This window comes from Gavia stellata, chromosome 1, assembly GCF_030936135.1.
Source record: "Gavia stellata isolate bGavSte3 chromosome 1, bGavSte3.hap2, whole genome shotgun sequence".
In the NCBI taxonomy this organism is placed as follows: domain Eukaryota; kingdom Metazoa; phylum Chordata; class Aves; order Gaviiformes; family Gaviidae; genus Gavia; species Gavia stellata.
The window spans coordinates 74,964,135-74,989,820 of record NC_082594.1 but is presented as its reverse complement, the minus strand read 5'-3'; the positions used below and the strand labels follow the sequence as shown (position 1 = coordinate 74,989,820).

General features: G+C 42.2%; 1 protein-coding gene across 1 annotated transcript; it reads right to left on the bottom strand.

Annotated features, from left to right (window-relative positions):
* Positions 1–2,542: 2,542 nt before the first annotated feature.
* On the bottom strand, positions 2,543–18,488 carry RP2 (RP2 activator of ARL3 GTPase). Its single transcript, XM_059820227.1, has 6 exons — positions 18,420–18,488; positions 18,330–18,368; positions 9,178–9,843; positions 7,449–7,563; positions 6,200–6,285; positions 2,543–3,117 (listed from the first exon to the last, which is right to left on the bottom strand). Exons 1-6 carry the CDS (start codon positions 18,486–18,488, stop codon positions 3,034–3,036), a joined length of 1,059 nt encoding a protein of 352 aa, XP_059676210.1. The 3' UTR covers positions 2,543–3,033.
* Positions 18,489–25,686: the final 7,198 nt, after the last annotated feature.

Below are 25,686 nucleotides of genomic sequence, written 5' to 3'. Positions count from 1 at the left end.
ACTTTCCAAATGGACAATTCTACTAGTATAACCACCACAGTCTGTTTTTGCTGTGAGCGCATCACTAGCATGCATCTAGTACCCAAAGAGATAAGCACAGTCAAAAAGCACAAAACTCTTACAAGTTCAAAAACAAAATAAAAAGAAAAAACACATGCACACACAGATGAGGGAGAAGTGATTTAACAGTCTCCATCCAGGAATCTCTGTACTTGCATCTCTACCGTTTGATATAATACTGCTTTGTTCCATATTTTACTAGGAAAACTGCAGTGTAAAGGTAATCATATCCTCAGTGACTCCGGGAAAAAATCCTTGGTGTCAAAAATTCATCTTTTTTGGAGGATGGATGACTGCAGAGTTAATGCTTATTTTCAATTAGCTGTGAGTATCTGTTCAAAGTCCCTGTTTAAACATGGAATTCAGTTTTTATACGTAATATAATGTAATTGTGTTTTGCAGTATTTTATAATTTTAAAAAGTATTCCATAATCCAGAGTTTCTATTCTCAATATTTATTATGAATCACATTCACAGTGCAATACAAATTACATAAAAAGCTATACAACAAACATACAAAGACTACATGAAGCTCGTACCGTTCTGTAATGAATACAATACCCAACGCTTAGGCTAGCAGTGTTCTTAACACCTGTTAGCAAGAAATTGAAGTCAAAAGATAAATAATTGGATTGCAAAACTCCTTCATTTTTTTTTTTCTATTAAAACCCCTTTATGTTGGTAAGCAGGCTATCAATGTAAAAAAAAAAAAAAAGCAACACACTGCACCTCCCAGCACGTAGAGAAGTTTTTCCACTGTTTCAAGCCCAGATTAATTTTCAATTAATCATCCTGTCCTCCAGCAAAAGTAGTCACAAAAGTCAATTTAGCACTTTGTTTCCAGAGCAGGTTGATGATACAAAAATTAAGCTACAAACATACATATAATCACGTATCAGCATATAAATTTGGAAATATTATATGTAAAAGTTTAGAGACCGAGATGGTCCAATATATGCACTGCTTAGATAAATTACACAGTGATGGTTCTGAAGTACATGTCACAGTTTTAATGTACTGTCCATACCAGAAAAACACATTATTGTATGTGTCTAGAATAATTCCTGCAAACGTTCATCAATAATTTGCACTAGTACTTTAGAGATTGATCTAAGGTTTTTAGCTGTTTTCACAGCCTGTCCTCACACATTATATAAGGAAAAATCCTGGCTCGCTAAGTGCAAATAAGCGGTAATTTCCACTACCAGTCAGATTCTGGTGGCAGTTTGATTTTATTTCACTTTGTCAAATTAAAAAAAAAAATTCACAGAAGTCACATTTTACCTACCTTCAGTACACCAACAGTTTAGTGAATTCAGGAGATATTCTTCCTTATTTAATCTATCCATAACTTTTAATAAGAGGTCCTAAGGACGTATACTTGATACATAGTTTAAACTCAGGGCAAGCATTTGCCTAGTGCCAACAAAGTGACAGCTCAGAACATCTCTTGGGCATGACAGAATTATGAATTTCAGGAGAACAGATTCTTTCATGTGCTAATTCTAAAAAACAAGAGATGTGTTTTTAGCCACCCACTTTTGGAGCGCCAGAGCTGTGAAACTGGTGAATCGAGACTCATTTTCAGTTAAGATGCACAAGACCTTCCCTTTTGACAGATGACCATAATGAGGAAATTATTGCTTTAGCACCTCAACACAGCCCCAGTGTAGTCAATGGATTGTAAAGGCTACATAAACTGGCAAGCCACAATTTTAATTAAGAAATTTGGTTTTGTGCATCTGCACGCACAATCTGTTCAAGTATTACAGAGGGCTTGTAAACCTGGACATAAGCTTTAAGTTCATGTAGTTCAGTATGGGTGTAATATGCAAAAATAAATCCAGCATGTATTTAATATCCATATAGATTTGCATTCTAATAGGCACTATATAGCAATAAGCATCCTTACTGATCACTATTCAAATGCACCTCCCAAAATGCTAGTAGCACTTCTTCAGTCTGTTTTTATGGTTAATCCAAAATAAAGTCTACAGCAGTGTGTAGTACTTTACAGCCAAATTTTCATTACTACTACTGAGTGTAAAATCCTTCTCCTGAGGTCTAGCAAGGAAGAGCTTTTTTAATGCCATCAGAGCCCTTCTCTGACTCCTGGTTGCTGTATGTCCTTTCTAGCAAAGAAAAACGGTGCCAGGGACTCATTGCTCTGAGTCCAAGCGAACCTCCTGTATATACCATACATGACATGGGAATACCAGAGGCAGCTTTATTACCAGAGACCCCGAGTGGACCTTGGAGCATCTTCCGCAGAGCACTTGTGCTCAGAATTCACCTCAGAGCAGAAGACCCTGGTGAGTGCTCACTTACCAGAATGCTGTTACGACAACTCTCAGCGTAAATGCTGCTGCAAACAACTTTATTCAAGAAAAGAAGCTGAAGCAGAATAAGCCAGATGTACATTTTATAAGTCACACACTGCTTCTGAAAGCATGCTATAAAGAGAATTCATTTCAGACTAGGCTTTCAGAAAGTCAATGACTACAGCTTCCTCTCTGGCCCCCAATGAAGACAAATTTGCATATGGTTATGGTTTGAACAGCGAGTTTCACATAAATGCACTTTCTAAACAATGTGTCTTGAGTTAAAGGTAACAATTACTACTGCATCAAATCTGGATCAGCATTGCACTTTTCAAATATGTCTTACCATTAGATGTTGACAAGAAACATTCAAGTGTCAATAGAAATTTAGAAATCACTGTAAAAAGTTAGTAGAAAACCTCCATTGTTTCTGGAGTTGAAATATAAGTTTCAAACACAACACACGTGGGGAGCTATGCTATTTACTTCAGTTCAGGTAATATGGTATTAAAGCCACCAATAGCTTTATAAAAGGGATATATGAGAAATACAAAACCAAATGACAAAAATTCTCAGATACTACTGCAATATTCAAGCCAAGTGACATCCAAGTGCCGAGACAAACCGTACGTGAACACCTTCATGTTAAACTTCACATTCCCATCTGCATGTCAGCAAAGTTGTAGAAATTGTCTACATCTTGAGACGCTGATGCCTTGCTCTCCGATACAAAAACCTGTTTTAATAAACAAGGGAATAGTTACGCATCATTAATACAGAAGTTCAAGTAGTCTTTGCTCATTCGGAGCTAGTAATGGTTATTTTTATTTTTGCACTTCATGAAAGGCACAACTCTGTTGGTTTCCACTGTGTGTTAGAATAGCCCTAAAATTTTCTCAGCCCTGATGCACGCTTTGTTAGCATCACCTATTCCTAGCAGACATGCTAGTTGCAGCAACCCTAGCCTTCCACTGATGGGAATTAAAAGTTTTGGGCTCAGTTATTCAGGGGTCACAGCTTCAGCTAGTGTCCATTGAGATGTCTTTTGCTCGGTAAAGTCAAACTCTGTCCAGGAGAGGAGGGGAAAACAAACACACAAAAACCTTAGGCTACCATTAAGCTTTCCTTTAACAGAAAGGCAGAGTTTGTAAGAAAGACTCCCTTGCACTATATTCCCTTCAAAAAAACTTAGTTGCTTCTTCATCAGATTTTTTTTTAAAATAACTTCAATTACATTTGCATTTTGCAAAATTGATCAATGCCTGTGGAAGTTCAAGCTCTAGGACAATCACCTATGAAAGCTTTCAACAAATCAACTGCAAATGCCTTAGGCAATGCCCAAATAGTTCAGTGTAACAGACAAAGTGTTGTGGCTGTTCATCAATCTCAACATGCAAGTGATAGCCTCAATCAAAAACTTAAACTGAGTTCTTACTATCTTATATTTTTCTATACTTCAAGAGGAAACCCATCACTGTCTTAGCACATCAGTGTTGGCACAGCCAACTGAGCTATTCTGAAGCGCACTGGGACTGTAGGAATGGGTTATTCCAGATGATGATAGTCCTACAGTCACCACTTGTCTGTTTCAGCTCAGAATACCACATGAATGTTAACTATGACAGTTCCTTGAACTGGTTTACTTAAACTATGTTTTAAGATTAATATCCTGTTGTCCAGTAAATTATATGATCACAAAGCAAGTAGTTTCCTAGACTGTTGCTTGGATGCATGGTAGACTTCCATTTGAAGGGACTTGAGAACATCTACTAATTATTTGGCAGTTGTTTGGTGCAACAGCGATTGGTACCACAGTCACAACAGTTGAATACCTTCTTTCAGCATCCTTAGCTACCAGGATATTACCATTTACATTTTGCAGAGTATTTTATGAATAAGTGATGAGATAGAGGAACAAGACCAGAAAGAACGCCAAAAAAGTGCAGGTCACATCAGAAAGAATGTCAGAGGTAAAGAGTGTAGACGTACCTAGTCCACACAAATAGTAAGTCCACTTAAGTGCACTGCACAGAGCTCTCCTTGTAGCATGTTGTTTCTACCAAACAGCTCAAAAAACTCTGGTGGTGCTACTGCTGAAGAACTTTTCTACCCTTACCTGAGTATCTACAGTTGTTTATCAGATTTATTTCAGAAACAAAAACCTGGTGAAATCAACATTATTAACAGGTGAATTTAATACTTTTTAACTGTGGTTTTCAAATGCAGATATAGCCACCTGCTTAAAAGCAGATTAATCTCCTGCAAAGTCTTACAGGATACCTATCTTCTTAAGACCTTTTATCATTGTTTTTTGATCAAGGATACCTACAATTCTTTGAGCACTATAACAAATCTCAAACACAATAAGGGCAGCCAACAATGACGTGAAACAATTTTATAGAGCATTCCTGAACCTTCTGGTAGTAATAAATCTGAAGTTTGTTACTCCCTAAATTACTTCCAAATTATGTCCCAAGAAAGAAATACATTTTCTAAAAAAATATATACTCATGATACTCAATTATCTAGGGATCCATGCACAAATTCAGTGTTTATCAAAAGTTTTGGAGTTCCAGTTTATTTAGATAAAGATATACACTTCTCAGGAAGCCCAAAATTCTGCTGCTTAATTCAGTGCAGCAAGTATTTAGTAAGTGAGGAAGATTTTTACTATGGAACCAGGCTGTAAACAGAAGTTTTAAATCCAGATGTAGTAATTTCACATTTGGAACTGAACCCAAACACTACAGATCACCTTCAAGAACAATGCTTACTTCACAGCATGAAGTGCACAGTCTGCTGTTTCTGGAAGCATCTCAGATCAGGGCATTCATAATGTTATAACAACACACACCAGTCATTTTAGTGGGGAAAAAAATAAAATTTTATTTATTCTAATAATTACTATTACTTCAGTCTTTGAATAGAGAAAAAGATCTAGAAGAACCAGTGAATTACCTACCCAGTATCAGCTTTGTTGTATATGAAAAAAAACCAAAACACGCTAACCACACTAAAAAAAGCCACTGTAAGCTCCTGCTTAAAGAGGCCATTTTTATGGTAAAATTTGCAGTGATGACTTTTGGGTCAAAAGAAAGAATCAGTAATATCACAACACTGCCCAGACTGTAGTTCTAGTATTCTCCAGACTCAGAGAGCCAAATTAAGGCCCACTACACATCAGGCAAACACAAAAAAAGCAAACATTAGCTGCATTTGAGATGACATTAGAAGACAACTGTTTTCCAGAAACTGGGCAGTCTAGTTCCAAGTAACTCTTTTGAAAGGAACTGAAAGACAGCAAGGAGCTGTATGGACACTATGTCTCAGAGACATTCTAGTCGTCTTTGAACAACTGCTTTAAAGTGAAGGGTTTGTCACTTTCTCATTATCAGGAGTGCTCTAATTGTTTCCAAAACTTTCTCAAAACCATTACCATTCAGAGAAATGGGGACAGCAAGCAAAGAGGAGGTGTGGTGTAGAGAAGCTACAGCAAAACAAGCTGACAGAAGAAAAAAAATGCCTTTGAAGGAAGGCATTCTGCAATATCCTACAAAGCAAAAGTAAACCTTAAAAAAAGTTGAAATCCTGTATTATCATCTTTGTCAGGGTTTAATAGACTAGGACATCACAAAGACTTCAGTATAAGACTTCTGGAGTAGAGCTTTTCCCTACTATACTTATAGAACTTGTTTTTACTATTACGTGAAATAACAGTTTTAAGGGGAAATCTTCTATTCTTCAACAGATATGGGGGTTTAGTACTCTCTTTCCTAGGGCAATTTCTCTTGTCGCCGACAAGCAATACACCAGCTTACCTTAGTCCCACTAAAAACATCATTTATAGTGCTTTGACATCCTTCCACAGCACCGTCTCCACTGAACTCCAAAGCAACCACTGGACCTAGAAGATAGTGTAATCTAGAATCAATACTACTTTTTAAGCTTGGCAATGAAACTGTAGATTTCTCAACCCATAAGGGATTGTGAAGCTTGCAAGAAGCATTTTATGGTTTTTGCTTGAGCAGCCATAATGCAGATAAAGAATTAAAAACACTTAACCATAGCTTCAAAGTACAGTGTTATCTGAGAAGAAAGTATCTGCAATTCCATGCTCATTTTTGCAGAGACTCTGGCAGGATTCCAGCTTTACTTCTTGAAAGGCAGCAATGGCACAAAAAATGCTAAGGAGTGCAGGGCATCATGGAAGTGAGTCAGACTATACCACTCAAATAGTGAGCCATTTCACAGACATCTGGAGTAGGACTGAGTCATTCAGGCATTTTTGCCTCAGTCCCAAGATAGCAAACTGCCTGATTTTTAGACTTGTTCTCACTCACTATTTGCAGATCCCCCTTCTCTGGTTTCATTCTGAACATGTTATTTCTTCCCACACGGGTGCAAAATAGCCCTTAAACTAGACTGTCATCTGAGAAGTACAATAACTTTTGTCCTATTCTTGCAATGAGCATCACAGACCTCTTATGTTACTATGAAAAAAACTGCATGTTGCTACTAAGTTTGGGAGTGTGTATTGAGCTTTAGCATATAACAGATGGCAAGATGTCTGTAATTCTGCAGGAAGAGACAAAAACCAATTACAGTCAGATCAATAAAAAGGCTTTTGAAATACTCTGACAGTACACCAGTTATAAAAAGAAATTTAACACTTGCCTGCTTTATACACATCTATACTGATTTGCTTAAATATGTATACAGAAATACTGAACATCTAGGTGGTTGAGCAGTCACGGTGGTAATAGTCTAAAAGCATGAGCTTCTTTTGACCACCTCAGACAGATCTGCGTGGGCCACTGCTCCTGAGCTATGTGGTTGGACCACTAGAGGGGGGGGCAGAGCCACAAAATATATGTGGAATAGCTCATTTCTGATGCCTTCAGGAGTTTTGGCTTTTTAGGGCCTGATTGAGGCTCCCAAAACTCATTTAAAATGGCTTTACACTATGCTCTTGAAACACAAATTTCTCCTTCATTCCTCTTCTCCAGAACTCTCTAGAGACAGCTAGATTTCTATATCAAGAAGAGAAAGAAAACAGCACAAACTCACCTTTTTCAAGCAGTGGAATGAATTCTGATGCACACTGCTGGAAAACTCTGTGAGCATCCTCTGCCTTCATTAAGACTTCTTTAGTCTGTACCAGCTGAAAGCCTTTGGCAGTCATCTGTTAACAGAGAAAGAATTCCTGTTAAAAATGCTTCTAATGCAGAGAGTTCAGCTTGAGTATCCAGATTACACTGGAATAGACCCATTTTCCCCATACATGTTAAGCCACAGAGAAAAGGGACCCTTTTTGCTCTTTTCAAAGACCATTTGCTTTTTCTACCTTTCTGTTTATTTTCATTCCATTCATTCAGATTTTCTCCTCTGCCCTAGTGTACCTAGAGGAGTAAATGTGAACATTTTTGTTTTATGTTATGGCCCAGGGTTGTAGTTTTTTCCCCCACAATTCCTCACAAGCTGAAACTAACGGGAGTTAAAAGCATTCAGCATCTGGAGTCAAGCAGTTAGTTCTCTTTAGTCTGCAACAGTTCAGTCAAGCAGTAGCTCAAACTCTTATCTATTCACTTTGGAAAAAAAAAGATACAAACTTTTGAACACACATGCACACACACAGTTTTTTTTATTTCAAATCTAATATGGAACTAAAAGCATGTGGAGAAGGAGCAACTGTATCTGTACTTCCAAAGCATCCATTAATCTACAGAGCAGTAAGGTTTCCACATCATCTCACTAACTAGTCTTTTAGCATCTTCTTAATTCTAATTTCTAAAGAACTACTAACACAGGAGAACACATCTATTATACTGTTTACTGTAGGTATTCCTTCTGCAGAAAAAAAACAACCCATAAGTATTATTATCTCCCTTCACTCAAGTAGCTGTTAGTAACTCAGTTCCACAAAAATTCAACTGGGCAGTGGGGAAGCACGGGAACACTCTACAGCTTTCTTTCCCTGCAGTTAAAAACCCAAGGGAAGGAGCTCCATCAGTTGTTTTCTTGATCATACAGCACTGGCATCAGCAGCTTTTGCAGATACGTCTCTCAGAAGCTGTAGCTCATGGTTACTGGCTTTGCTCTGCTATCCCTGGCACTCCAGGGTGCTAAAAGCAGCCACCCACTCCCAGATTTTAGCCCCAGGAAAGCCCAAACTCAGCTGAGCTTGGGAGCTGCTCCCTCACAGGGCAGGAAAAAAAGATAAAGAGAGCACCAGCTATTTAAGTAATCAAAGACAGCTGACCAATCATGACAAACACTAACTGCCTCTTCCAGAAAAAAAATTCCAATACTGGGTGGCAGGGGGGATACAATTTAACATGTTTTTTTTTTTTTTTTTTTTAAGTCTCTGTTAGTACCGGAAAAACTTTCAGGACAGACTGTTTTGTTAGCTGTGACTTTCAGAGCAATAAGCTAACAAGTTAATTGGCTATATCCCTTTCACAAGCATTGCCAATCACTTACTCTACGTTTGGTCAAGTTCATCAAATCAACTACGCATTTTCTTCAGAACGTAGCTTTGGTGTGCCGTGGTGGAAAAGTACACTGGAAATATTAGAGGATAGATGTGCCAGTCACAGGATGTCAGCTGTAAAACAACTGTCTGATCAGATGACCTCCAGTCTCTTACCTCGCTTTAAGGTTTTAAACAGTGCAGTTGCTTGGTATGGTTAATAGACAAGCAGAGTCTCTGCATTGCCCCTCAGGGAGCATCGGAGGCTATCCAGAGGAAAGTCCAATTAGGAATTCAAAAAGCTGAACACAGATGAAGGTTACTTACCTCATCAATTAACTTCCTGGCATTTGCAGTTGTGTAGTCACCAGCAAAAAACACAGCCAAACACGATTCATCACTGGTTTTCTGTCTCCGCCCTCGAGTTACTGGTATTATGCTCCTCGCAGCATCGGTAGAAATTCTGACAGCTTTCAGCTCCTCAGAGCTGGGCAGAGGAACATAATCTTGGACTACAGCATTCTCAGGCAAAAGGCCCCAGTTATTTTCTCCTGACACAGGGGTAAAGTCATGGATGTTGCTCCATGTGTTATTGAAGATACTCAGTCCAGCATCTTTAAATTGTAAAGCAAGCTCAGGATAATAGTACTGGAAACATCCAAATTTCATACCTGTGGAGGACTCAATAATAGGCTGCGTGGCACAGCACAAGAATACCTCCAGCTTTCTGCAGTCCCGAGTGCGAAACTGTTGGCAGGCCACTACACATTTACAATCTTTGCACTCACGGAAAAAGACGCTGCCTTTTATTGGTCCTAAAAAGATTTGGCAGTTTACACAGTCATCAATAGTGATTGTAGCAGAATGGTCAAATATGTAGATACTACAGTTCTCACAGTCCTGAATGATGAATTGTTGCCCTGATACTTTTCCAGGCAGTCGACCCACAGTTTTGTCTTTAAGTCCAGAAAAAGTGTAATCTTTGGGGTCAACCTGAAGGAGGAAGAAAAAAAAGAACGTGGAAGTCTTCACATACAGAGAATATTACAATACTAAATGTCAATTGACTTGTATTAATTGAGGTAGAACTGAATTGTACAGGATAACCTGACAGAAAACTCTTCTAAGACAGATGAAAAATCAGAAAAAGCTCTTTTAGCTAAACTACTGGAATGCACAGTAGTGAGGTACAACAAAGAATTGAAACTACACTTCTGAGATGTTCCAGGTAAAAAACCATAACTCAGTTTGTCCTCTAATAAAGAAAGGAGGCAGGGGGAACTAGTTTTCTCTGTAGACTCTAAACAGTTTCAACAAGGATGATGGTCCTGGGTATTATTACAATAACTGTAATAAATTAATTTGCTAACATACTTAAAGATTCATAAAGCTAGAGATACCCAGTATTTCCTTTTCAAGTAGCTTTCGTGGTCATATTTTACCACACCTCAACATGTTGCAAGGAAACCTTGCTGCTTTCAATCAGTATCTTCTTTATTACATTTGCAAACTACAAAGAACTTGCTTATCTGCACCACAGCATTATCTTGTGCTAACAGTTACAAGATTTTTGTGCTAACGACAGCTACGTGATTGTTTTAGTTATGACCAACAAGGAAACACTGGCAGTGCTGATGTAGGGGGCACGTTTACAGACCTCTTCTCCACGCTGTAGCGTCGCCCCACTGGGGAGGGACACTTGAGATAGACTGTGGTTTTCCCTGGGACTCTCCGTTGGGGAACAGAGACTGAAGAGCCACAGGATAATATGCGATACAGGTGGACAGCATGAGTAATACAGCCAGAGCTGTCGTAACACCGAAGGAGTCTGAGCTGGGTCATTTCTAGATATATACGAGTCAAGACAATTACGCTTCCCGGAGCAAATTCTACTCTGCCCTCTTGTGAAAGCTTATTAAAATAGCACTCAGAAGTATACAAGTACCTGAACTAATCTAACACAAGACCACTTCACAAACCCTCTATTTGATTATCAGCCTGAGGGGCCCTAAAGCTTGCTGCACCATAATCAGTGTTAATGCATTATAACAGTTCCTGGATATCCCAATTTGTAAGAAACTCCTCCTCCTCCTCTCAGCATTTCAAACATTTGCATGAGATTTAGAGACCAGAAAAAGGCATAAAGCAGGATGGGCTAGTGCCAGACATTCGCTAAACCAACTCAGCCTGGGTAGCTTTTGTCCAGAACAGCTAATGGAAGCTAAAAGTCTCTACCAACCCATAAAATGTACTCCTTTATAGACAACATATTTGACCTCCGGACAGGAAAGGAGGTTTGCAGCTTATGAATATTCCAAATAAAAATGCAAGTTGAGACAATGAAGATGGCTTCCTAGAAATCTCCCCTCAATCATATTTAATACCACTCATACACATCCAGGAAAATTAGTTGGAAGAGTTACAAATAAAATTGGGAGGCTCAAATCATAAGGGACACAGCAAGGAGACTCAGCCACACAGTATGATTAGGATTAAAACCCTCTAAAGATCTTAAGTCTCATGTAATGTTGCACATTTGATCCATATATAAGATATTTATAGTCATATTCTCTCATAGTTGAGAATATAACTATCAAAATTGCTTTTGGGCACGTCCTTCTCAGGCATCTTGTAGAACATTTATGTATATACATGTTGGGTATTTTTTTAATAACCTTGGGAGACAGGCTTACTGCCTTCAAAACAGGGTACAGAGGAACAGTTACTTCTCCTAGGAAGGAGAAGTTCAAAGTTTCCAGAACTTACAGCTTGTTTGAAAGTTGGCACCTAAGCATGTCCTTCCAAATTGCTCTGCTCTAAAAAGCCTCTGAAGCAGCACTAGCTCATCCTACACGGCAGCCTTTACAGGGAGGCGTGAAACTTCAACTTCATCTTGCAATTCTATTTAGGCCTAGGTGAAAAACACTGGTTAGTCAGCTAACCCACAGCTTACAGACAGTTTCAAATGAGAGCGCTTGAGAAAGAGTAGTAGTTGAGTTTAATGATAAAAAAAGTCAGCTTATTACCGGATTCAGGAGCTCAATTTTATTTTCCTGATGTGAATTAAGAGTTCTGCACTGACACAACTCTTACTTCTCAGTTTGTTCACCACACTATGGAGCTTGCCAATTTCATTTAATTTTGCTTTGCAGTTTTCCTGTTAGAGACCAAGAGTATTTATTGACTAACACTGCTGTACAGACTGGAGGGACTGAAATAGATTTAACACCCTCCTCACTGGGGCAATAACCCAGTGTGGGGAGAGAAAGTAACCCAAGAGACTGTAGCAGATCTGAATGTTTCACTTCCCTTGGGTAAAAGAAACATGCCAGAGAAAGGAGTGTGAAGGCAGAACTATGATTTTGAGGATGCATCCAACAGCTGCTAATATGCTCATTGCAGAGTTTCATGCTTGCCAGCTCTGAAGTCTGCAGCTATCATCAACAGGTTAATATTAAATCACTGCATCCACCTTCCTTCCCCTGACAGTCAGCACTAACTGCTTCTTAAGCTCTGTCTCAGCAACATAGCAAAGAAGCAGGCTAGGAAAATCAAAAGCAACCGAAGAAGGTAACATCTGCAGCCTCATACAATCATAATCGGGGCTATGTAGATTTCTCTGCCTGTTCATCTCGTGCAACTTTTGCTGTAAAATCTTAAGTATGTGGCAGGCCAGAAAAAATCAACTGTTTGATAACTCATCTATTTATCCTTTGTATTTGGATAAAGCTTCAAAGAACTTTGTCCAAATCCACCCATCTCACCCAGACAATGCTTTACTCTCCATCCCTTAATACATTTTTAAACATCTTTTTTTCCCCAGGCTGGTGTAAGTCCAAATGATGACAGTATTTATAGAGGCAATTTTTAATGCTTTCAGCTGAATTTAAAGAGTTTTTGGAGTAGATACGAGTCGTGTATTAATAGATACAAGCACAGCTCAAGAGTTGAAACCTATTAGAAGTGCTATGCGCAGGTTCAGAAATTACTCCATAGAGTGACCTAAAATAACCAGATATAATGATGAAAAAGTAATCCCTGCTTACACAATGTTCTTCCCCCTCCACAGAGGTACACAAGTCTCATCTTTGGTTATCAGCGATGACATTGGTGATAAGTCTGTTACAAAGGACTGGAAGACAAATTGTAAGGAGCAGGGATTTTAAAGAACAAAGAAAGGAGAGAAATCAAGACAAAATTTTGTTGTGGTTGCTTTGAACTCTAGGAAGTTCTGCTGCAACAAGTGCAAGGTGTATTAAGCAGCCTTCCTTTGTGCAAACACTTGTCTTGCAAGAAGGTCAGAGGCCAGACATGAAGGCTGCAGATGACATACATCTCTTCAGCCACCATTATCCAGTTTACTGGCACCAAGACTAGGCAGCTCCCATTTGGAAGAAGACTTAGAAGTACTAGACCCTCACGGTTTTTAGCGGTAACTGCGTCTAGAATCACCAAGGATCCCAACAGCTTCTTGAACTCTTTCTGGCATGAGTTCATGTCTTAACAAGACTTTTTAATTTTTAACTGGGTCCATCAGGAAAGGAGTTTTAGACAGGAATGACATGCCACCACAAATATGAGAAAGTACTGCTGTTCTTAATGGATTACAGTTCTCCCCTAGTTACCTGGGTCTAGCCTGCTGAGCAAACAATAATGTGTAAACCACTTACACTAAGGTCTTCTCTCTTAAATACTATTCTCAAAAAAACCATTCCCTATCTCTCTAAATCACAACAGATGGTGGTTCAGCTATGGATTTATATACAGTCGATGACATGCAAGAGTTGGCTGCTGACCCAGTGACATTAAAAGCTGCAGCTATAGGGTAGGCACACAAACTTAAGAGGCTTTACATGCTATTTTTGTCAGTAGGGGAATTAACAGAAAGGAAATAAGCAAGAGAAGTGCATTCCCAGGCCTAGACACTTCTGCACATTCATACTTGCATGGGATTGGTGCCCTTAAGCACCGAGTTGCAACATCCTCTGGAGACTGTTTGTTGAAGTTACTTACCTCTGGCAGATTTCTAGATTCTTAGGCAACAAGAAAAGCTGGAAAGAGGAACACCATGTACAGGTTCCAGTCATCAGCACACAATTTTTCATCTTGTAGCATCTCCTGTGCACCTTGGCTTTAAATGTGGCCAATACAACAGTCTGAATGCACGTTTCATTCTATTCTTTGTAATCTTCCCCCTCTTCCAGAGAGCCCATAATAGCATAAAAGGGTCATTCTTCTACTTTTCTAAACAACAAACCGTTACCAAATACTGCAGGTAGAAGAGGAAGAAGAAAGCAAGCTACTATACGCCCATATCTGACTTAACTGGAAATACTGTTTATATGAACCTGCTGACTGTTTCTCAGTTGATAGACTATGTTTTGAGAAATACAGCAGTAGTTCTTCTGGTGCAGAGGGAAGCATAAGGGAGATGCACTGGATTTAAGGACAAAATATTTTACTGTCTAGTTAGAAAAAAGAAAAAATATGAAAGTGATTTTATTTATATTCCAAAATAAAATACAAAGTGGCTACCTAAACAAGATCTAGATAGTTCAAGACGTCCATGTCAACTCAGACCATTCTAGCAGAATCCTCAAATGTAAGGTAACTAACAAAAGACTATATATGATTTATATAGAAAGTTACACCTCTGAGGTTTTTTTAAACTGTTTGAATACAGCCATCACAGTCTGATATAGCAATGACAGCTGCATGTTTCCTATCAACTACAGCAGTTAAGTTGCAAGTCAACTGACATAAACCAAAACTTTACTTGTTCCTTCTAAAAGGAAAAATCATCTGGGAAGGAAAGTCCCTCTAAGCTTTAAATGCCATTGCGATCATAATTAATTTAATCCTGCTTCTTTAAACATGAGACAATACCAAAAAGACGATGCAGACTTTTGTGTTTCTTCTCCTGCAGAGAAGGTGACAGCACATGGGTATATCCACCATCACAAGACACAAACCCCCAGTTCCTGTCTGTATATACCCATATTCAGTTACTGCTGTAGTTATCACTCTGGTCACACGTGTAAACAACATTAGTCACACAGGAGGTAGTAAGGAAAGGAAAAGGGAGACCAGGAGCAGAAATACAATCTTACATTCCAGGTGGAAACCTAGCTGAAGCAGGCTGAGGAGGGCCAAGCGCTACCAAGTTCCTCTCCCACACTTAGTCAGAAGGGGACTCTCATGACAGCCCAATGACACCAACACATGACAAGCCCCCAGGATGCAGTGCAGCAATAACAGACTCTAATAAACTGTGCTCTACTTATTCTCCTGGACTAAGAATCCCAGAGCAGCAAGAAACTGAACACTCATCCTTTCCCCTTCTGTTTTCAAGATAAGCTGATCCTTTGATTCTTCTATTGCATCATAAGTAATCTTCACACAGTTCTCTGAACCCAAGGATCAGCAAGCACTACAGAGATCCCAGACTTATGACACAACCTAAATTCCATTAATTTTTGCATACCTTAAAAACATAGACTTCTGTCCTCACTTAAATGAGGTCACGCCGAAATCTGAAAAGGCCCCTCAGATTCATACACTTCCCTTAATTTCAGTTCAACTATCAGCATCTTATAATATTTTATATTTGGAGTTCTCTACTACACAGTCCACTTTCAGGACTATTCTACAAGAGTTACATGGTCACTAGGATATTGTTGTATTAGTCTTCGGCTAGGCCTGCACTAGCAGACAGTACCTATACTGATCATCTTTTGCCACCAGAACACAATTAAAATAGACTACACTAACGATGCTGTCCTTCAGAAGCAGAAGGAATAGTTTCACCGGAGGAACTCCTCAGGTTCAGAGCTTCTTCCAGCACAGCTGTCAGCTAGCAGTCACCTCTTTTCACATCCCTAATAAGACAAGCATGCACATGAGCATGCCTACATTTGTCTGCCTACAGTAAGAGTGTCAGTATGGCATCAGTTTGTAGGAAGACAGCTGGAATCTCTAAGCAGCAAGACTTACCCACCTGTAAGAATGTACAGAGGATAGCTTACAAGAACTGTAGACAATTGCCAAACCTGCTTGCAGAACTGAACTACATAACTAAAACTGCATCACTGAGTAGGAGAACCTAAAATTAGAAATACACCCCCAACCCAAGTGGTGCGTCGACACATTATTAAAAGCAACAGGAAATTAACATCAAAAGACCACTAGCGCATCTGTTGACAGAGCTGAGGTTTTCTGGGTTCAGAATACAAGTCAATGCACTTGAACAAAAAAGAGTCTTGATGCCACAAGTTTTCTGACTGACTTCCATCTAACTTTGTGTACAAACACAAATGGTGAGATGAATAAGTATAACATATGATGCATCAGAAATAAGAAAGCAATAGACAGCAGGATAATGTATCAGAGGCAATACTTAAAGCTACTACATTAACACTGACTTAGTATCACTTAATGCAAACTGGGATCAACAAGTTTCGCACACTAAGGGCTCAGTATTCCTTTACCTAAGACCTGGTGTCTCAGTACTGCTTTCCTGGTTTAATGTACTAAGCATACATCCAAAAGCCCAATGAAAGATAGGCTACAAAGAGCAAGAGAAATGGGCTTAAACAGTAAATTGCTGTTCTTGAGCTGTACAGTACAAAATTAAACAGCTAATTTGATGGCTTCCACAGTTCAGTAGCACAGCCCAACCTCACTGATTCTTCTGGTTTCTAAAAGTCTTTTATAGAAAAGGAGGAAGTTGTTGTACATGCAATATATTACATGCTTTTTTTTCCTCCACAGAGATAGATTGTTGGTGCTGTAATAACCTCATCTGTTAGCTTGAGCCTACTTCCAGCACGTTAACAATAGTCATCTCCTTAGCAACAAGGCTGGCTGTTCTCTGAATCAAGTGTTTCTACATCCTGACTTTCCTCCTGTTAGTTTTAGACCTTAGCACCATATAAGCAGATGGAATAAAACGTCTCATTTAAATTGAGCTGTAGCTGATGAATTTGCTCTAAGATTAAACCATATGATTTCAAGTGCTCATTTAGTAACGTACTTTTGCACAGAGCTAAGATTTGTTCTGCTACTCTAAAATACAGTTTCGGTATAGCCCTCTCCCTGTGAGAACAGTCTCCGCACAAGTAACAGGCTGCCATCCTGCCCTTCTCCCCCCAATGCTGCACTGCAAATATCCACCAGCAAGTCAAAGCAACAAACCCGACACAGATCAAACGCCTTTATCCTCAAGGAACCGATTCCTCTGGGCCATGTGCACGCTCTCTAGCTCATTTCCATCTGAGCTTGTCTTAATCTACTTGGAAGACTTAAGGGACACCCTAGGGCACCTGGCCAGGTTCAAAAAACAAACCAGCTAAGCATTCAAATAAGTTCACGCATTTTATTTTCCATTCTTGTAAAATATGGCCTAAAGGTTTGGGGATTGTGTTTGTTAAAACCACACCAATTAAGTTTATGGCCTGCCCCATTTTCTCCTTCCCCCACCCAAAGGCAGCTGGAGAGGAGGGGAGACCTAGCAGGGCTATGATGTCATGACGTATTTAGGAAGTGAAACTTGAAACGAGGGTGGGAAGAAACTTATTTAATCCAGCACTTAAGTGCTCTCCTGCTTGAGGCTTGGTGATTGCCTTCAACGGGTCAGGAAACGGCACTGGGAAGGATCTGTCTTCATCTGTCACTTCAGGGACCGATAGGCTAGCTCTAGTTCCTCTAGCTTTAAAACAAAACAACCACCCAAAACCACAACCTAAACAAAAAAGCCCAACAACCCAAACAGCCAAGCAGGAAGCATAAATACTACTGACAGTCAGGACACACGACACGCGTTTTATGCCCCCTCTGAAACACCAGGCCTGGGGACTTCAGCTCACCCGGGCACAAACAGCTCTCCAGCTACCCGCTGACTGCCATCGCGGTGGTCTGCTCAGCTGAAGCACGCACCCGCGGGACCCCGAGCTAGATGGGAAACCCCGGCGGCGGACAGACGCAAACCCTCCACCCGCCGTGGCCGCCGCAGCCCAGCCGAGGGCCACCGCCCGCCTGGAGGCGCGGGGCGAGCTGCCCACCGCCACGCTACCGCAGGGTGAAGCGGCAGCGGACACCGGCGGGGTACAGCCTGACCGGCGACCGATGCCCGCACCGGCGGCAGCCACAGGATCCAGCCTGCCGCCCTCTCCGCTTGCACCACTTGAGACTGCCTGGTAAAATCCTTAGGCTAGAGACTCTTTTATTTCTTAAATAAACGCTCTGAACTGCGCCGACCGAGCCGTAACAGCGGCACCGGGCGCGGCGAGCTCCCTGCCGAGGCGCCCCTCCGCCCCCGTGGCGAGCGGCCGCCGCCCGGCGCAGGGGCCCTACCACGGCTACAGCCCCGCGAAGCCCGGGCGGCAGAAGAGGGCGAGGCGCTGCCCGCCGAGACAGCCGATGCCCGCGCCCAGCCCCCGCGGCGGCTGCCCGCGGCCGGGGGGCAACGGCCGGGGCGGTACCTTGGCTCGCTGGTCCCAGCTGTACTGCGGCGCCTTCTCCTCGCCGGCCGCCGCGTCCTGGCCGGCTGCCGCTGCCCCCACCGCCGCCACCTCCTGCTGCTGCTGCTGCTGCTGGCCGCCCTGGGCCGGCTTCCTGCGGCGCGAGAAGAGGCAGCCCATGGCGCCGCCGCCGCCCGGCCGGCCCGCGGGGAGAAGCTGGGAGCGCGCGCCAGCGCAGCGCCTCGCCTCGCCGCCCCGCCCCGCCCCGCCCGCTTCCGGTTTCCCCCCGTCTCCCGTAGCGACCGCGACACTTCCTCCCTCCTCCCCCCCGCCCCGTCCCGCTCCAACCGTCACCGGGCGGCCCGGGGAGGCGCCTGCCGCCGGCGGGCGGGACGGGGCCGTGCCTGACAGGGGGAGGGGCCCCGCCGGAGGCGGGAGGCGGAGGCAGCACACCCCCAGAGGGGGCTGAGGGGAGCGGGGAGAAGCGGGAAAATGCGGTTTTTCAGTGACTGCCGTCGCCCCCCCGGCCCCCTCCGTGAGGGTGCCCCCACACCCGTCCCCCAGGAGCAGGCCCCGGGCTGCCGTGGTACCGGGCGCGACCCCTCCGCAGCGGGTCGGAGGACACGGGAACTGCTCGTGAACCAACAGCCCTACCGGGGTGAAAGGGCTGCCGCCTGTGGGAACCCCCGTCCCGCCTGAAGCCGTGTGCGGGTTCAGCTCTGGGAGTCGGAGGGAAAATGTCAGGTGCGGCGTCCAAACACAAACCGGCTAATCCTGCATCAAGTCATGTTCTTTCGATGCAACCTGCATTGCAGGCAAGCGCCTTGCCCTCTGGATGTATGACACCGCAGGTATTGTCGCCTTGCTCACGCTTCTGAGAGGACTGCACCAGAAGACCCAGCTTCCTTGGCTTCTTGCAGGTGTTTCAGAGCACAGAATCGTAGAAGCATAGAATCGTTTAGATTGGAAAAGACCTTTAAGATCACCGAGTCCAACCGTTAACCTAGCACTGCCAAGTCCACCACTAAACCATGTCCCTAAGCACCACATCTAAAAGCAACAGCAACAAGTGGCAGCATGAGAACCCACAGTGTCCTACTGCTTTGTGCCTTCCTTTGCAAATAGTCTGGCTTTCTGTGTGGGTTGTGGTTTGTTGTTTGTTTTTTTTTTTTTCTCCCAGAGAAAAAAAATCACAATTTTTATCAGACTGTCCAACCATTCAAAGACATTTTCCCCAAGATTTTAGAGATTTGACTCCTGGCAGTAGAGGGGAAAGACTTCAGAAATGTCTCTGATGCTTTGTTACCCAGTGGTGGGTTGACCTTGGCCAGCTGCCCACCCAGTTGCTCGCTCACTGCCCTTCCTCAACAGGACAGGGGAAGAAAAGATGGAAAAGCTTGTGCGTCGAGATAAAGACAGGGATATCATTTACCAATTACTGTCATGGGCAAAACAGACTCAACTTGGGGAAAATTAATTTAATTTTTTGCCAATTAAAAACAGAGTTGGATGGTGAGAAAAAAAGACTAAATGAAAACACCACCTTCCCCCCACCCTACCGCTTTCCCTGGATTCCTTCACCCCTCTGTTTCCAACTACTGTATCTCCCCACCACCATCCCCCAAGCAGTGCAGAGGAGTTGGGGAATGGGGGCTGCGGTCAGTCCATAAGAGTTCCTCTTTGCTGCTCCTTCCTCCACACACTTTGCTCCAGTGTGGGTCCTTCCATGGGCTGCAGTCCTTCAAGAACTACTCCAGCATGGGCTCCATGGGCCACAGTTCTTTCAAGGCATGTCCACCTGCTCCATCATGGGGTCCTCCATGGGCTGCAGTGTAGCTATCTGCTCCGGCATGGTCCCCTCCACAGGCTACAAGAAAATCCCTGCTCTAGTGCCTGTAGCACCTCCATCCCCTTTTTTCTTCTCTCACCTTGGTGTTCACACTGCTGTTTCTCTTTCCTCACTCCTCTCTCTTACACTGCTATGCAGCGTTCTTGCCCTTTCTTAATTATGTTTTCCCAGAGGTGCCACTGGTGTTGGTGGCACCTCACTACAAGAAGGACATTGAGGTGCTGGAGCGTGTCCAGAGAAGGGCGACGAAGCTGGTGAGGGGTCTGGAGCACAAGTCTTATGAGGAGCGGCTGAGGGAAGTGGGGTTGTTCAGTCTGGAGAAGAGGAGGCTGAGGGGAGACCTCATCGCTCTCTACAATTACCTGAAAGGGGGTTGCAGAGAGGTGGGTGTTGGTCTCTTCTCCCAAGTGACTAGCGACAGGACAAGAGGAAATGGCCTCAAGTTGTGCCAGGGGAGGTTATTAGGAAAAATTTCTTTACTGAGAGAGTGGTGAGACACTGCAATAAGCTGCCCAGGGAAGTGGTGGAGTCACCCTCACCGGAGGTGTTCAAGGAAGGTGTGGACGTGGCATTGTGGGACATGGTTTAGTGGGCATGGTGGTGTTAGTTGATGGTTGGACTTGATGATCTTACAGGTCTTTTCCAACCTTAGTGATTCTGTGATTCTGTCATTCTATGATTCTGGTGAGGGCTTAGCTGTGCCGTGCGGTGGATCCGTTGGAGATGTCTAGAAGTGGCTGTGTCCGGCACAGGGCAGCCCCTGGCCTCTCCTCACAGAGGCCACCCCTGCAGCCCCCTGCTGCCAGCACTTGGCCACCTGCACCCAATACATACCCACTTACAAAACTTCAGAGCCATTTTATGTAAAATAAAGGATGGCATTCTTGCTGTAGGAGCTGAAGAGGAAGGAGAGGAGAAGCCCCCGACAAGTAACAGAGAAGTGCTCTGCCAGTTGAGCAGGCTGAAAGGCTTGCCTGGCTCAGGGCCCTGGGGACAGCAGAAAGGAGTAAGAAAGATCAATTGGCCAGAAATGGTTGCTAAGGAAGGGGGTGACTGACACCCTTTTTGGTGTCAGCTGTACTGCGAAACCTTACGCCTGGGCAGGTGTGATGCCTGCTCTGAACTTTTAGTGCTACGGTTCAAGTCAACAGCTCAGCCGGCGCTACCAACAACAACAGCACAAAGTAGTTTTACATCTCAGGTACAAGGAGGATTTACACTATGAGCCACTAATCCGGGTTTCTTGGCCGCTGACTGGCTGGATCCTGGTCTTCCACCGAGTCCTCTGTGCACCAGCTCTTTCCACGGCATGTCCAGCTAGGCTAGTTGGAGACAATTTGCAACTGCAGAGAGTCTGATACTCCCTCATTTCTTCTAGATCACTTTCTTGAAGTCGAACAGTCCTCACTGACCACTGTGTAATTTATACAGATTAGCAAAGGTCTGCAGTCTTTTGGCAACCAGGCTCCTCTTTCTGTACACCCATTAAAAAAAAAAATCATTTTTGACAGAAGGAATAAAAACAACATTTGATACATTTTTGTTAAAAGCTAAAATACCATTTAATTAATCTATGCAAAACCTAGAACTACATTACCAGAACACTGTTACTTCACATTAATGGATTTTCTGTCATAACAGAGGACTTCATAGTCCATGTGTGTAAAGAGACTTATTGCCCTACTGAGATGCAGCTGGCTCTACGATGGAAATACCATCATCACCAATGTCAGTCATGCTTCACAAAGGTATTTAAATGCAAGGGAAGAAAGTAACTTTTACATTTCTAACGAGCAGATGCAAGGAAAATGCAAGTTTCTGAGTTGGGATTTTTCCATGCTTCCATGACCAATATACTTGTCTTGCAAAATTATCAGTCCCATAAAAATAAAGGATTTTTATATGGCTACGGCTGATCAGGACCAGCCGTAGGTTTTATCTCTCTGTCACAACACAGCCTCTCAAACTCCAGGGTGTTTCCCCAACACCGAAGCACCAGAATATTTATTCCAGACCAAATTAATATGACTTGTGATTTATAAGCACATGACTCCTTAAGAAATTGCAAATGCCTAGTTCAATTCTTCATTGTCTATTCATATGCCAGCCACACCCAACCCTCTTGGCTTCTGAGATTTGATACAATCATAGCCCTAAGTGTAGTAATACAAGATCAAAATAACATCATAGTCACTACCAAGCACTGCTATACTTACTTTAATTTCAACAAACTGCTGTAATTAGTGATTTCGCTCATGGGGATGTTGTGAAATACAACTAATTACAGTCTAATACAGAGATTTGTGATCCCCAGACAGTAGTTTCTAGGTAACTGAGAAATGAAATTGTAATTGAGATGAATAAAATGAAATTGAGAAATTTTCATTGTAAAGGTTATATTCTAAAGGATTTGGTGAAAGAGCCTTACCATACCCATACCTTCTGGGCACATGCAGCTTGCAAGGAGCCTTTCAGACCTCCGCTGTCCTTCCCAGGAGGGCAGTGATTTTGTTTCAGCAAGAGAGAAGTCCCTCTCAGGCAGATGGACAAAGCATGTGCATGGGTGGTGTCTCTTTATGGGCTGGCTTTTATCCTCACATAGCTTTGTACTGCCTGCTTACCCGCAGGTAAGAAGATCCTAACTCCCTTTCCTCCTTCTCTTGTTTGACACTCTTGTGCATCACCCCAAAGGCTCAGGGAGGGAGCTGTTCTTGGTAAACACCGGGACCTGGAAGTCTGCCCAGGTTGTGAACAGGTAGTGTAAGGAAGCCAGAGCTCACTGTGTGTACATCTGCACTTCTAACACTGGGCAGATTCAGGTTTGCTCTGTGCTGTTGGAAACCTGTCCAAACGCACAAAGCCAAACTTTCATAATCTTGTCCTTAATGACATTCATTGTATTCTGTGTGTGTGTCTCTTAAAGCTCTTGAAATCATATCTTTGTGACAAAATCTGAAGGGTGTCTTGTTTAAAGCAAGTTTTTAATCCTGTTGGAGAAGGCCTTGAAAATATCACCTCTAAGACATGAAAATCAAGAAGACAAAACAAAAAAACTTAAATACTACTACTTTCTAAAAGCTCATTTCATGTTTTCTATCAGGGAAGGTTATAAATCCTGTACTTGAGATCCTGGCAACTTATCTAGAATAGGTGTAAAGCTTTGAAAAAGTGTTCCTAGTTTAGATTAGATTCACCTATACTCATATGAAATTGTGAATTACAGATGAGACAAATTACACCTGACAGTGTCAAGTCCTTAGGTAGTATTCAACAGAAAGGAAGGGAAGGATACTTTACTGATGAGTTCACTCTCTGAGGCTATGTTCTGGTACACATTTAAGACAGAACTGTTACAGAAAGCATCCTGTGCCACCAGCTGCTTACTTAAATCCCCAACCACCCATGCAGTGGGACAGCATAAATGTTTGTACAGACGTACTAAACTGTGTTGGGGAACTGATGAATATGAAAAACAACAATTTCAATTAGACATCTGTGCATTTGAGTCTCATACAGACACTTTTTTTTGCAGAAGCGGATGACATATACTGAATAGTATTTTCACACAGCAGTCATCACATACTCTGAGATCACATTGGCCTTTCTTTGGTCTTTCTAGCAGATTCTCTACCGCCGGAGACCCTTGCCAAACTGAACACCAACAGAAGCTAGTCTGGACATTGAGACCAGGCAGAACAAATAATACGGCTAATTTTGTGACAAAATGTACTAGAATCTATTTTGCATTGCTATTGGTGATTTTGGACTATCATTCTCCTGTTTTTCAAGTGATATATGGCTTTCCAGCATCTCCTTGCATATAGAACTTAGCCCTGGTCACCAGTACCTTTGCTGAACCACACTACCGCTGGTCAACAAGGGAATGCGTTTTTTTGCAGCTGTCCCCAGCATACAGTCTGTTAACTGTGATACACAGCTTTAATGCTGGGGTTATTTAAATGGGAACAATGGACAGGTGTGCCTGTGTCCCAGGTTACTATGAACTTACATACTATGACAAGGAAAAGCACAAACAGCAAAACTGAATAGTTCACATTTGCTGACTTATTTGTTCAGAAATGACCTTCCACATATTCCCAATGTAAATTACCTTCCCTGTAAGAAATTACATCACGTCCACACATCTTTTTCTATAGCTGGTGTTTGGGACAAAGATGAGCAGAGTTCTATGCAGTACATGAGATGCAAACAGAGACCATACTATTTAAAATCATTCTTAAAAGGCACTACACAGAACTACAAGTAATTTCAGAAGTTTTTTTACTGAAGATCTAAAAAGTCAATAATTTTAAAAAGGCATAAATTAAATATTGTTGGCCAAATGAATGAAAGAATCATTTGAAAGTAGACCATAATATATTTTATCCTATATAGTTGAAGTATTATAGTATTATATATCCTAATATTAGCACAATGTATGATTCAAACCCCACATTAATTCTGAACTTTGCCGCAAGCCATCTCTGTGGCAGAAATTCTGTAGCTGAGAGGGTGACAATCTGCTTAAGGGCTGCTAATGTAGTGAGTGCACTTACTCAAACAGAGCACAATTAAGTTTTCAGCTATAAAGCATATTCTTGTCTACCAATTACAGGTTCATAGATCTTACACAAGAGTCTAGATCCCAGATCCTTTTTTACGATATGAAGAGAGCTGCCATAACCAGGGTATTGCCCAACATTCAGTTTGCCAGAAAAGCTTCTGCTCCACCTGAGCCTCTAGCTGAGGTAGACAGACTCTTCAGTTTAATGTTAAATGAAAATGAGATGTAATGGCAATAAAATTTACGGAGTGTATCTTTTGCAGTTTATGTTTAATAGGGCAGCAATTCAGATAACAAGCTACAGTGCTGATTCAGCAAGGCATGTATGCACATGTTAAAACCTACAGATTTCAGTGGGATTTAAGCAAGAGCAAAGACTTAGGCACATAGTTAAAATTAAGATGAGCTTTAACAGCTTGCTGCATCGTAGCCCAGCAGCCCTTACTTTCTTCCCTAAGCTTACAGGACTTTTTTTGTTCTACAGAGGCACTCTGGTTCCCTTTGTATCCTAGCTAAAATTGACAAGATCATTTGCCAGCATCTGCCTCCACTCAGGTCTCTTTATCCTTTATCCAGGTTTCTAGCACCTAACATTGGGGTGCTCGGTGTAGCACTGTTCCAAAGGTGGGTTCTTAGGAAGTTTCACGCTGTTACAGTCCTAATGTGGAAAAGAAAAGCCAAGAATGCAGTGAGTAAAGGTTGCTTGCTCTTATCACTTAATACCTTGTCATTTTTAGAGCCTAGATAACTTTTCGACTCTATAAAGATTGAGATTCTGTTTGGGTTTTTTTCTTGCTTAGTGTCTGATATAGTATCAGCCCTCTTTAACTGTTGTTCTGAGCTGCTGCTGTGGCACAGGAGAGGGATTGCTGAGGCTTGGGGTAGACACTGTCCTCCTAATTCTGGTGCAAGCAGACCATCAAAGACGTGTAGTTGGAGGTAGCAACATGTTAATTTCCTATTGC

Excerpts from the sequence above, each read along its gene's own strand:
- RP2 (XM_059820227.1), bottom strand. The coding sequence starts at position 18,488 with ATGGGCTGCCTCTTCTCGCGCCGCAGGAAGCCGGCCCAGGGCGGCCAG. Across the intron at positions 18,369-18,419 it reads AGCAGCAGCAGCAGCAGGAG|GAGAAGGCGCCGCAGTACAG; the intron begins GTGGCGGCGGTG and ends GCGGCCGGCGAG. Across the intron at positions 6,286-7,448 it reads CATTCCACTGCTTGAAAAAG|GTCCAGTGGTTGCTTTGGAG; the intron begins GTGAGTTTGTGC and ends ACTATCTTCTAG.